General features: G+C 38.3%; 1 gene segment (V, D, J or C); it reads right to left on the bottom strand.

The window, feature by feature from the left end:
* Positions 1-7,865: 7,865 nt before the first annotated feature.
* Positions 7,866-8,348, bottom strand: LOC106000777. The segment is given in 2 exon segments: positions 7,866-8,176; positions 8,294-8,348. Coding segments are annotated over 2 exon segments (366 nt in total).
* Positions 8,349-13,182: the final 4,834 nt, after the last annotated feature.

Here is a 13,182-nt window from a genome sequence, read left to right as displayed (position 1 = left end):
AGCGGCTGCTGGCTAGTGCTCAGATGTGTATTCTTGCCTTGGCTTTCTCTCACTTGTCTAACTCTCTGTCCTGTGATGGCACACTTGGTGTGTTTCTCTGGCTTAGGACTGTTCACTGGAACTCTAAAACTGCTTTCTATGCGAGAGCTTGTTCAGATTCCAGCTTCTCCTCCGCCATCTTGTCGCCTCCATCATGTTTGTGAATTTTTAAGTTATGTTTTGATATGCTTGCCTTTACAATGAAGCGATTCATGCATACAATGCATTTTGAGATATGTCAGCCCTCCTTTGACCTACCCTTTCACATATTTTTCCCAGTTTTCTGGCATGTGTAGTGCATTCTTACCTGCATCCTACACATTTCTTCCATTTATTCTTCTACCTCTTTCCTCCTGATCTCAAACCCTTTTGCAAGTACATTTCCTAGCACTCATTTTTTACACCTTGTTGACATGATCTCAGAAAAGCACTTTTTTATATATTTCCAAACATTTCTAACAGTTTCATAATTTTGTCTAACAAAGATGAAATAAAATTAGTAGAAATAATAATTTCCATACTTTGGGTGATTTTGTGTTTGTGTTTGTTTGTTTGTGTGTGTGTGTGTTTGTGTGTGTGTGTGTTTTTGCATTCTAGTGATGGTCCTTGAAGACCTGGGCACGGTCCCTGCATTTTTGTGTTCAAAACTAGTGTTCTACAACATGAGCCACAGCTCCACAACTATTATTTTTGATGATTAATTGGAGATAAAAAAATCTCATGTCCTTTCTTTCCTGGGCTGGCTTTGAGCCATGATCATCAGATCTCAGTCACCTGAGGGATTAAGAATTAGGATTTCAAGGTAGAATAAATAGCCAAACAATCTAGGCTTAACAAGGAATGCTGATATAATCTCAATCCCAAGACTCCAGTTCTACTATGAACTATAGTAAAAAAAAAATCTTTGTACTGGCACAAAAATAATCCCAAAGATGAATAGAACAGACTAAAAGATCTAGAAATAAATGCATATATTTGATATGGCTTGGTTTGGAGTCAAATTATACACTGTGAAAATATAGCTTCTTCAATAATTGATTTTGAGAGAACTGGGTATCCATATGCAAGAAAGTAAAAATCGATTCCTGTTTATCACCATGTACAAATATCAACTCATAGAGGATCAAAGACCTCAACATTAGACCTGAAAGTTTGAAATTACTACAAGAGAGAGTAGGAGAAATACTAGAACTCATTGACATAGGCAGAAAGTTTTAGGATAGAGTTTCAAAGGCATACCAGATTGGAGAGAAACTTGACAAATGGGATTGCATCAGACTAAAAAGTTTCTGCACAGCAAAGGACATTGTTAGTATATTGGAAGATCTTTACCAGCAATATATCAGTCAAAGCATAATGTCCAAACTATACCATGAATTTAAGAAACTACCCTCTCCCAAAACTAATAAATCAATTACTTAATGGGCAAAAAGCTGAGGATAGATGACTTAGATGATAAGGTAAGAATGGCAAAGGAACACATAAGGAAATGCTCATCATCCCTGGCCACAGAGGAAATGAAAAATAAAACCAACTCCTAGATTCCATCTCACTCCAGCAAGATTGGCCAACATTGTGAATTCAAATAACATGTTGGCAGGGATGTGGAGGAAAAGGAATCTTATTGCACTGTTGGTGGGAATGTAAACTGACACAACTATGGAACTGTCTGGAGGTTCCTCACAAAATGAAACATAGATCTTCCTTGAAACCAAGCCATTCCACTCCTCCACATCTACCCTGAACCTCACAAGCCAGGACACCATATAGACACTTGCACATCCATGTTCATTGCCACACTATTCAAAATAGCCAAGTTGTGGAAAGAGCCGAGATGCCCTACAATAAATGAACAGTTAAAAATGTGTTACCTATTCACAAAGGAATTGTACATAATCATTAGGAAACTTAAAATTATGTCATTTGCCTGGAAATGAATGGAACTAGGACAAATCCTGTTGTGTGGTATGCCAAGTTCAGAGAAGGAGAAGTACAGGTTTTCTTTCATGTGAGGGGTCTATATCCAAAATATAGGTCTGTAGGCATGTATACAAAGTGAGGCTAAAGGAGGGTATTCTTAAAAGAGGAACAGAAAGACACAATGCCTGTGTACTTATTTTTTACTTTAAATATATTTTTATTGTAAAAATATTGTACAGAGCAATTACAGTTACATGAGCAAGGTAATGAGCTCATTTCCTATCCATCATTGTTACCCCCTTCTTTGTTTTCCCCTACCATCCCTTTCCTCCCCACCTCCCCAAATCCTCCCACCCCCTGCACGCCCACCCTGGAGCAAAATTGTAAAATTCATTTTCAACAAAGTGTCTTGTACATCTCAGTGTTACAACGGATCATTCTGTATCCTTATTTCTGACCATACAAAATAACATTTATCAAAAGGAACTCAAAAATTGGAAATAAGACATATTTTATTTATTACTGTGTTTGTTTTCTTGTCTTGTTTGTTTGTTAGTTCATATGTCTAGAGAGGGTAAGGAGAGTCACAGAAATGTAGGCACAAAATGTGAACAATTGCAGCCATGGTACTCATGGGCACTATGTTGAAAATAAACCATAAAACTTGTGGATGGGTCTTTATGGAGAAAGATTGGAGAAACTAGGAACCCATGGAACATTCCTCAATATAATAAAGGCTGTATATAACAAACCCACAGCCAGAATTATACTAAATGGTTAAAAGTTACAACTATTTCCTCCAAAGATTATGACAAGGCAGACTGCTCTCTTCTCTCCTCTTCATAATAGAGGATTTGGAGGATTAACATTGTGAAAATGGCAATTTTGCCTAGATCTATCTAAAATTCAAGCAATACCCATCAAAACCCCAACAACATTTTTCAGTCAAGAAGAAGAAGCAATCCTAAAAGTCATGTGGAATAATAGAAAAGCCTAATAGCTAAAGCAATTTTTAGCAAGAAGAACACTGCTGGAGGAATATCAATCCCAAACTTCAAACTCCATTATAAAGCTGTACTTACAAAAACAACTTGGTACTGGCACATGAATAGGCTTGTAGAACAATCGAATAGAATTGAAGACCCACAAAGGAACTCACATACCCATGGTCAAAAAAAAGGATAGAAGAATCACAGTCTCTTCAAGAAATTGTGCTGTCAGAATTGGCTATACATGTGTAGAAACATGAAAACTGAATTTAAATCCTTATATATCACCCTGAACCAGAATCCACTCCAAATGGATCAAAGACCTTGAGGTTCAAACCCCAGTACTACCAATTTTACCAGTTTCACAGTATATTTGTATGAGATTCATGTCACTTCACCTATAGCAACAGTTGGATACAGTCATGTTTTGGCAATGTTTCACATGTCTTCCAATCTTCAGCTTATTTTACAAGAACTTCCACTGACCTTTGATCATGCATACTCAAATTTTTCAGCCTATGGTCTCCTCTGCACATTGTCAAAATTTGTCTTAGGAAAGGGAGAATTTCATCCTGCTCTCCTCTACCTCTTATTCCTAATCCTCCTTCCCACTTTCTCCCACCTCCTTCTCTCAAGGACAATATTTTGAGGAAGTTAAATTGGAAAGTTTTTTTTTAATACATGATTGTATTATTTTTTTAGTTGTGGGGCTTAAACACTTGGTCTGGGCACTGTCCCTATGCTCTTCAGGTCTTCAGCTCAAGGCAAGCACTCGACCACTTCCTGTTTTTTCATTGATTGGAAATAAGAGTCTCCTGGACTTTCCTGCCTGGACTGCCTTTAAACAGTGATCCTGTAATCTCAACCTCCAGAGTAGCTTTGATTATAGACCTGAGCCACCTGCACACAGCTCCATGATTGTATTTTTATCTGTTGTTGTTGGAAGTGGGTCTTGAACTCAGGGACTGGGTTTTGTCCCTCAGCTAGTACTCTACCACTTGAGCCTCAGCTCGACTTCTATTGACTTTAATATAGTAGGTTTATCTATTAAATTCACAAACCTAACATGATTAGAATCAAGATGAGTATTCTTGTTAAAATACTTCTGAAAGTAAATATAAATGTTGAAATCTGTACTATCATATCCTCACATACAAAATTATACAGGATGTTCTCCTCCAAATTCTATAAAGCAAGAGGTAAAAGAAGACATTAAATTGAGAAGTGAAGCAGCCACTTATCTTGATTTGCTGATGAAATTTGTACAAATATATTAAAAATTAGTAAAATAAATCATAGGATATAATTATAACTTAGTAGAATCTATGTCAATATAATGAATAGAAAAAAACCTCTTTTAGAGTAAAAAAGACACAGCTACTCAAAAGTATTTCCACATTCATAAATTGGAGTGCAACATCATTTTAAATTTTCTCTAGTTTAAAACATAGAATCAAAACAATACAAAATTAAAATTCCCTAAAAGAATATTTTAAGTAGAAAATGTAAATATAGAATTTCCGTGGCAATTTAAGACACTCAAGATAGCCCAGAAAGTATTAAGCTCAGTTATGTTTTTCAACTTTATTTTCCTTTTTTGTCTTAGAGCATCATGATTAAGTCAGTGTACATACTGTAGGTGCAAACAGAAAAGTAGTCAAGTTGACAGCTCAAACAGGAAATACACATCTTCAGGCTCATGAAATTGTAAGCCCTCTGAAGAACTCTTTAATAATAACAATAAAAACGTCAGGAGGCAAGTACTAGTGGCTCATTCATGTAATCCTAGCTAGTCATGAGGCTAATTGCTGAGGACTGATGTTGGAAGCCAGCCTGCATATAGGAAAGTCTATGAGACAATTATATCTAATTAAGCGCATAAAAAGCTGTGGATCAAGTGGTAGAATGCTAGCTTTGAGCACAAAAAGCTCAAGGAAGAAGCAAGGCATTTCCTTAAGTTCAAGCCCAAGGACCAGAACCAAAATGAAAACAAACCAAAAAGAAAAGGAGGAAGGAACTGGATCCACCAGAGTACAACCTAGTGATTTCTAACAAAAGAATTGAGTAGAGAATAGATTGGTGTAATTATTGTTTTGCTGTGCTGTGCAGATTCATCTAATCATTTACTTGTGAAAGCCACCAGTATTTCCTGTAGAGTTTTTGCATTATGAATCCTACTGAACATGGACAGTTAGAAGAGGCTACATTACAATGTACTGAAACTTGCAGGCAGATGCTAGGGTAGAGGGGAGGAATGGAGGATCACCTGTCAAGATCTACAAGCAGTTGAGAGCATTGGTACTCACCCCTAGGTTTCTAGACAGGAAAGCACCTAGGTAAGAAGACCTCCAGTTTCACAAGCAGATGATGTTGGTCTGAGGGACACGAGAGAATACTCCAGTTCTGTGTTTAGCTTCACTCAATAACATAAGCCAGTCTTGGAATGGCCATAGGCTAATAATTTCTTCTATTCAAAAAGAAAAACTACTTGCTTGAATTAACTAATGTCTCAATTTTACAAAAGAACCCCAAATAACACTCTCAAAGTTTCCTCCCTTGTTATGGTTTGTGTTCTCTATTGACTCTGGAAAAGCATTGCCAAGTGTGTACTGCTGCAGAAACAGAGATATAGTATAGGGAATTCTGCCCAGATGATTCTACCAAAATCTTCAAGTGACCTTCAGATTCTAGATGTATCTGACAAGCTGTGATATCAGGTGGAGTCACCAGGAAGGACAGTTGGTACAGCATAGCCTCTCACTTCTACTTCCCTAGGAGCTTAATGTTATGGCTTATATCACTGTGAGTGTGTAGCTACTATGCTGTTGACAGCATATTCTTATGGTGAGAGTAAACTCTACCCCAGATCCTCTGTCCTTGGTACTTGAAAGGATCAGGATGGTAATTACTTTGCACCATACATGAGGAGCTTAGCAGCTTTCCCTGGTTACTGCTGAAACTGGTTTAAAGAAATATTAAGGCCCCCACTGGCCATAAAATCTCTGTCTCACAGAGATGTAGACAGGGAGAATAGAGACTGGTCATTTGGATGTCACATCTGGCACCTGGAAGTGGAAACAGAAAAAAAAATACCCTCAAGAGGCCTTCCTTGAAGTACCAGAGAGCCGCTGCTGTACTAGGCTGAGTAAATCTCCAGCATTGTTCTTCCTTACCTGGGAGCAACAGCAGCAGGAACCCCAGAAGCTGAGCAGGGACCTTCATGTCCATGCTGGGTGCTGACTGGTACTGACTCCCGTACAGAGTGTGAGCAGAATATGAAGTGCTCAGGGCCGTGGGATGTGCTCTGGGCACATGCAAATCAGCAGGGGTTGGGCAGATTTTGGCACATATGGAATATTGGCTCAACTCAGTGAATCACCACAGGCCTTGCGTCCACAGGTTTCCTAGACTAGAAAAGAGGAACCTGATTTTGCCTGCAGAGTATGTGGACATGATTTGATGGTAGAAGACACCTTTATGACTATTTGCAAAATGTATAATGCACAGAAGCAACAGTGGTAATAGAGTATTTCATAAAAATATTGAAACATTCTTGTTTCTATTAGATCTTTTCTTCACTGTCAATAATTCTTCCTGGAAAAAAATCCCTGTGTTTTCTTTATGAAGTACTTATGCGTTGAAACTTTCCTTACTTTCTCTACTATCCTTTTCACATTTCCTTGCCTTGCCTTGCCTTGCCTTTTTTTGTTGTTGTTGGGCTTGAACTCTCGGCCTGGGCACTCTCCCTCAGCTCTTCATCTCAAGGCAAACACTCTACCACTTGAGCCACAGTGTCACTTCTGGTTATCCGGTGATTTATTAGAGATAAGTGTCTCAAGGACTTTCCTGCCCGTGCTGGCTTTGAACTCCTACCTCAGATCCAAACCTCCTGAGTATCTAGGATTGAAGGTTTGAGTCACTAACCCATAGAAGGAAAAGAAATCTTAACTTGAATAATGTATTTTCTTTTTTGTATTGTAATATTGTTTTGCATATGATTTGCTTTATCAAGTAATTATTGCAGTTGTTTGTTGCTGTGTAAGATCATGAACAACTTGTGATGTTTCATACAATTTACAGATTCTGATAGTTTCCTGAAAAAGAAATAATGAAGTTTGTTCCTTTTTTAAAAAAGTTCATATTCCCAGGTTGGTAGAAAGAACTTACAATGAAATTTAAGTGAGTTTTAATGCTATCACTTAGGTGGACTGTTTCTGAAGGTTGTGGAAAAGTGACCATCTTTGAGAGTCAGCTATCTCAATCGATCATTATGATTATGATTGTGTGTGGAAGCTCACATCCCTGGTCCTTCTCTGGTTTCTTACAGAGTTCATCATTAGGTCATCCTTTGATGAGATTTGGTGAACTGGAGAGACTTGTATAATTCTTGACATAAGCAGGAAGACATGTGATCAGAAGTGAGGCCTGGAGAGTTCCTCTGGAGAGGCAGTTGGGTCAGGTGAGAGCATCAGCTGCTCACCCTGGCTTTTTCCACAGGGTGGAGAATCACAGGATTATGTGCTCAAAACCCTAGGACAGCCTCACTGAACCAGAGAATGTCACACTCCTCCTTCCAACTTCTCTGATGACCTAGGAGTTAAGAACCTACTGATTAAACTCATTTCCTGTATTAAAGCAATTCCTTCTTAGAGATTCTTATTGGCTTCTGTTTTACTGTGTGAATCAGAAAGGATGACTTTATATGAGAAGAGACATGGCCATGTCTGTGCTTCAGGGATAGAGGAAGAGAAAATGGACAAAGATTAAGAGAAGCTTTCATATGTCAATGAAGAACTACTAAAGTGTTCATAGCCTTGCTACATATGAGAAGCTCTATCAGCAGATGGAGGCACCAGGAGCAGCAGCTGGGCAGCCCAGCCTCTCACTTCTGCTTCCCTGGGAGGTTTATGTTATGGCTTATATCACTGTGTGAGGGTAACTTCTACCCTGTTGACAGTAGTAAGTGGCAAAATCCTCAGGCTGCAGGCTGCTGATGGTGAGAGTGAACTCTGTCCCAGATTGACTCCCACTGAACCTTGATGGAATTCCAGAGGCTAAATTCTTGGCATAATATATCAGAAGCTTTGGAGCATTCTCTGGTTTCTGCTGATACCAGTGTAAATTATCGCTAATGCCCTGACTTGCACGGCAAGTGATGGAGACTCTGTCTCCTGGAGATGCAGACAGGAAGGATGGAGACTGGGTCATCTGGATGTCACATGTGGCACCTGCATTGGAAACAGAAACACAAATATCCACGCTGTTAGTCATGTTATAGGAGGCCTTCTATGAAGACCCAGGCAGCACTGAACACAAATGATGGGAGGAATGCTGTCCTTCAGTACCTGAGAGCCAGAGCAGCAGGAGCCCCAGGAGCTGAGCAGGGGTCCTCATGTCCATGCTGTTTGCTGATGGGGCAGACTGCTGCACAGGGTGTGAGCAGCCTATTATGAAGTCATTGGGGCAGTAGGCAGTGCTCTGAGCATATGCAAATGAGAAAAGCTGGGTAAAGCTGGGAACAGCTATAGCATCAGATCAACTCATGAAATCATCATATTTCCACCAGGTCCACATAGTTTAGCCCATAGAATGTGTTTCCCCATACAGCAGAAGCTGTGATGAGTCTACTGTCCTTTGAATAGATCTCTTGGTGCAATCAGGGATGATGACTATTTCTCATGAGTTTTTCAATCTTTATGTCATAACACTTGAAAGGGAGAAGAGTAAAGCAATAATTGAGTACTTCATTTTTAGATCATGCAGAGAAGTGAAGATATGGAAAGCATAGAATTTGTGGATATTTTTAACTGGTTAAATATCTCTATGCATTGAAGCCTTATCACTGACATAACAAGAGATATATAAGCTCTTATATTTTCAAGCAATTCAAGCTTAAGGCTCTTCTAAAACACACATATACAAAAAGTAACTTGTGATTCTTCCCAAGAGCAGGTATAAAGACTGAGTCCAACTCTTCCTTATTGACTTTACTGCATAAAGGAAAATTTTGGCTACATAGGAAAAATTTCAAAGCAAAGGAAAACAACTATATCAAGGGTTTTAGTAAACATGTCCTGTGGTTAGATGACTAGAGGACTGAAGCAAAACATGTTGCTACCAGAAAAGTCCAAAATTTCTTAAGTTTTTGTGATTTGCCATGTCACCATGTACAATTTTTACTTGGACTTACAGTTGGTCAGGATTGGGCAACTTCAGGGGTGAAGAAAAGATAGATGGTGTAATGAATTAGTAGCATTGTGTCTCATTTTAAATATCACTTTTTTTCCCAATTGATATAGGTTTGAGGGTGGGAGGCACAGATATCTCAGTGAAATTCCTGAAGTGGTTGGGATTGAAGATAGGCCTTCTGGATGACAATGAAGGCAAATTTGTAGTTATTTCAATGAGACTGCTAAATTTGGCAATTTGGGAAATGAGGGCTATTATTTTAATGTTAATGACTTTCACTTATTGTAATTTGGAATCAAGTTGAAGACAGGACCAAAAACAATGTTACACTGCCTCATTGGTACTGTGCTTTTGTTCTGGCCCGGGGAAGAGAAAAGGATCAGATCTTAGAGCGGTTAAGATCTATGTGACCTAAGTGACCATTAAATGTATTTTCGACTGCTACTCAGCCTTACTTGTCTTACTTCTGGTGTTTGTAGGAACTTGTTTCTGGACCTGATGTTTCTCTGAATAACATCTTAATGGCCAAATAAATTCTCAAGGGCTTTCCAAAGAAAACCTTGAAATCCCAGTGGTGTTTGTAGGCCACCATGGGCTGTATAATGCAAAACAACTGATAGTTACAGTGGTCTCAGTTCTATCTGGATTTCAACATAAATCAATTTATAATCTCTGGGGATCACTGTGTTGTCTGGGTAGTGGTCATGGAGGAAGGGGACATATTGTACCCCTTCACAAACCAAAGTAATCCTTGATTTGAAGAGTCAGTGAATATTTGTAAAAATAATCCAAACACATTCTTCCATATTATGATGGACTCAAAGTCAGAAGTTGAAAGTGCATTGCCAGAACAACTAAAGTAAAAACATGCTACCCTGTCTGAAAAGCAAAAGCAAATGAGGAATGACTCATGTGACAGGATAATTGTGTAGCAGACAGCAAGTTTCGAGTTTCAGTATCCATAACACCCAAAATAAAATTCTGCAAGTTGTCAATCAATTTGGCAAATAGGCAACATCCTACCACTGCCACAGTCTGCACATAATTCCAGTTTCCAGTTTGCTTTTTACAAAGACTTTTTTTTTGCGGGGGGTCTGGTCGTGAAGCCTGAACTCTGGGCCGGGATGCTGTCCCTCAGCCCTTCAGCTCAAGGGTAGTGCTCTACCACTTGAGCCACAGCGCCACTTCGGGCTTTTTCCTTTTTGCTTATGTAGTGCTGAGTAATCGAACCCAGGGCCTCATGCATGCAAGGCAAGCGCTCTACCACTGAGCCACCTTCCCAGCCCCTTTACAAAGATTTTATGCATTTAAAATAGTCTTGTTCTTTTTAAAGTATAATGATAATTCATCAGAAGAAGTAATAGAGGGGAGGCAGCACACTGCATAATTCTTCCAATGTGACTCAATCGCACGCTCACAAGCTTTCAGTGCTGTAGTTTTCTTTATTATTCCATAATAAATGGGCTACAATTTTTCTTAATTTGGAATTGTTCTATTGTGTCATGTCTGTCAATTCTGATGATCCTAGTTATCACAATGAAAGTCTGACTTGTTAGACCAGATCTGTTAACGTTAGCAAACTTCTCTATACACTCTGCTTATTCTCTCCATTCACCATAAATGCCTAAGCATTTTCCTTGTTGTTTAGGTTTTTTGGAGTTTATTTGTTTGTTCCTGTGTACTAGTAAGGAGATAACCCAGGCCTCAACTTTGCTGTAGGCATCTCTAGGTGTGAGTTTGGTTTCTTGTGCTTTGATGTTATCTGGCTATGAAGAATCCAACCAGAATCTTGTTGCAGGGAGAATGTAAAGTTCTATACTATTTTTATCTGGTTTATCAGGCAATGCTGGTATCTTGATATTCAATATATTTGTGCTCACTTCTACCAGACATTTTGTGTCTCACTGTCATCTTGAAGCAAGAGAGGAGACCTCTGCCTGTATACCAAAATGAACACCATATCAGGAATGAGCGCCCTCAGAATTTCCTCAGAGCTGATGAGAGGAGGGTTGCATGCATACCTCATCTCCTCATTTTACAGAGAATAACATGAATGTGTTTTGCCCACTTCCATGGGACATTGAAGTTCTGTCATCTTCAGCAGCAGGAAGTGTTTAGCTTGTTGTATGGTCTTTACTGTCCATTTCCCCTTCCCTATGTTTCTTCCTCCCTTCACATTGCTTCCTAAACATCCTAAATTGTGCAGACAGACCCTAGAACCACTTGGGAACTCTGACTGTGTACAGTAAGTGTGACTGAGTTGTGTGAATGGAGAAAGCCTGATGCTAGTAGCAAACTGCTGGCCTGTGTATTGGCTTATCCTGTTTATATGGGATTCTAAGTGCTTTTATGATTACACAGCTGTCCTATAGAAAAACAGAATGAGTGTTTGCTATGTGGTGAGTTTATACTCTACTATTTCTGATACAGATATGGGCCAATGTTGAGGCTAATTCAGTTTTTTTCAGATATCTATCTATCTATCTATCTATCTATCTATCTATCTATCTATCTATCTATCTATCTATCTATCTATCTATCTCTATCCATCCATCAATGTATACTTCTTAATCCAAAAAAGCATCAGACACAATTTAGAACTCACTTGATAATATAGGGATATTATGGAAGCTCATTCTTGGGATGTGAGACAGTCAGAAGTTTTGCTTATGTATCACCAGATCTGCAAGAAATGTGAGAACAAACATCCTCTCTGCTATTTTCAAGCCTAGTTTTCTGTTAGGATTTTTCCTTTCTTCCTTTTTTAAAAATTTTCTTTTACTATAAAGATGCTGTATATGAGTAAGGTAATGAGTATATTTTTTTGAAGATTGTTATCCCTTCTTTTGTTTTTTTTCCTACTATTACTTCTGTCTCTCACCTCCACTACTTCTTCCTTCCCTGTCTTTCTTTTTCTTTTTTATTTATTTATTTTTTTCCAGGGCTGAGGACCGAACCCAGGGCCTTGCCCATGCTGGGTGGATGCCCTTCTGCTGGGCTAAACCCCCAGTTGCCCTGTCTTCCTTTTTAAACAGGGCCAACAGCCTTTTGCTATTTGTGAGGGACTAGAAAATGGAATGGTTTGTATCTTATGAATTCAAAATTTGTCCCTCTAGTAAGGCTTGCTGCTTGTAAACTTGGCCTTGTCCTTCCAGTGTTTCCTTGCCATTTGTGAGTTGTCAGCCTTTTAAGTCTCTTTCCTGAACTAAAACTGATGTTGTCTTTGAAACACTTGACCAAAAAATATCACAGTTACTGAGCTTTGGGTACTAGTTTCTAAGACTCTGAGAAGCTGAGAAAAGTAGGTGTATTTGGAAATTTCTGCTGTAGTTTGCATGAGAATGGGAAGTGCTCATTCTATTTTGGAGCTCCCTAGGGAAACTGACTTTCTTGTTGTGGTCCTGAATATTGTAGGTGACTCTTTTCCCAGAAGCATTGTGAGATTATCAATGGTGGCTTCTGCTTTTTGAGTTCATAATTTTTGTTTGTTTTTGGTGAGTAACTTTTTGGTTTTGTCTGGTTAAAATAATCTTCTGTTTTGTTAAGCTTGTATTTAGTTGGTTGGAGTTTTTTTTTTAAGAATCTTTTTATTTTTTGCTGGTAAGATAACTTGTCATTAACAATATTTTAGTGAATTGTTTTAGCCACTCCTAATTGAAAAACAGAAGTAAAAGTAAGTAGCTGAGATTATACTTTGAGATTAAGAAAACAAACCAAAAATAAAAATTATTAAAAAACAAATTATTACTCTATAAAAATTTGTTTTAGGCCTTATTTGGCTTGCAAATATTAAAGTTTAATCATTTAAACAAGGGACCTTTGCATGTTTTAGGTTTTCATAAATATTTAGCTTAAATTAATGTATATTTTTAGTAATCCTCCATTACCACATTGCTTTTTCCTATACCATATCTCAAGTGCAGAGTCCTTCCATTGACATAGAAATAACTTTAGTTCTTCCCCATATTTGTCAGGTGGTTTAAATTTTATAGGTAATCAAAAAGCATCTGTTCAAAGTGAAGTTATTAGAAAAGATAATTTATTA

This window comes from Dipodomys ordii, unplaced genomic scaffold, assembly GCF_000151885.1.
Source record: "Dipodomys ordii isolate 6190 unplaced genomic scaffold, Dord_2.0 Scaffold237, whole genome shotgun sequence".
In the NCBI taxonomy this organism is placed as follows: domain Eukaryota; kingdom Metazoa; phylum Chordata; class Mammalia; order Rodentia; family Heteromyidae; genus Dipodomys; species Dipodomys ordii.
Note: the sequence above shows the minus strand (reverse complement) of the source record. Positions and strands in the feature narration are given on the sequence as shown.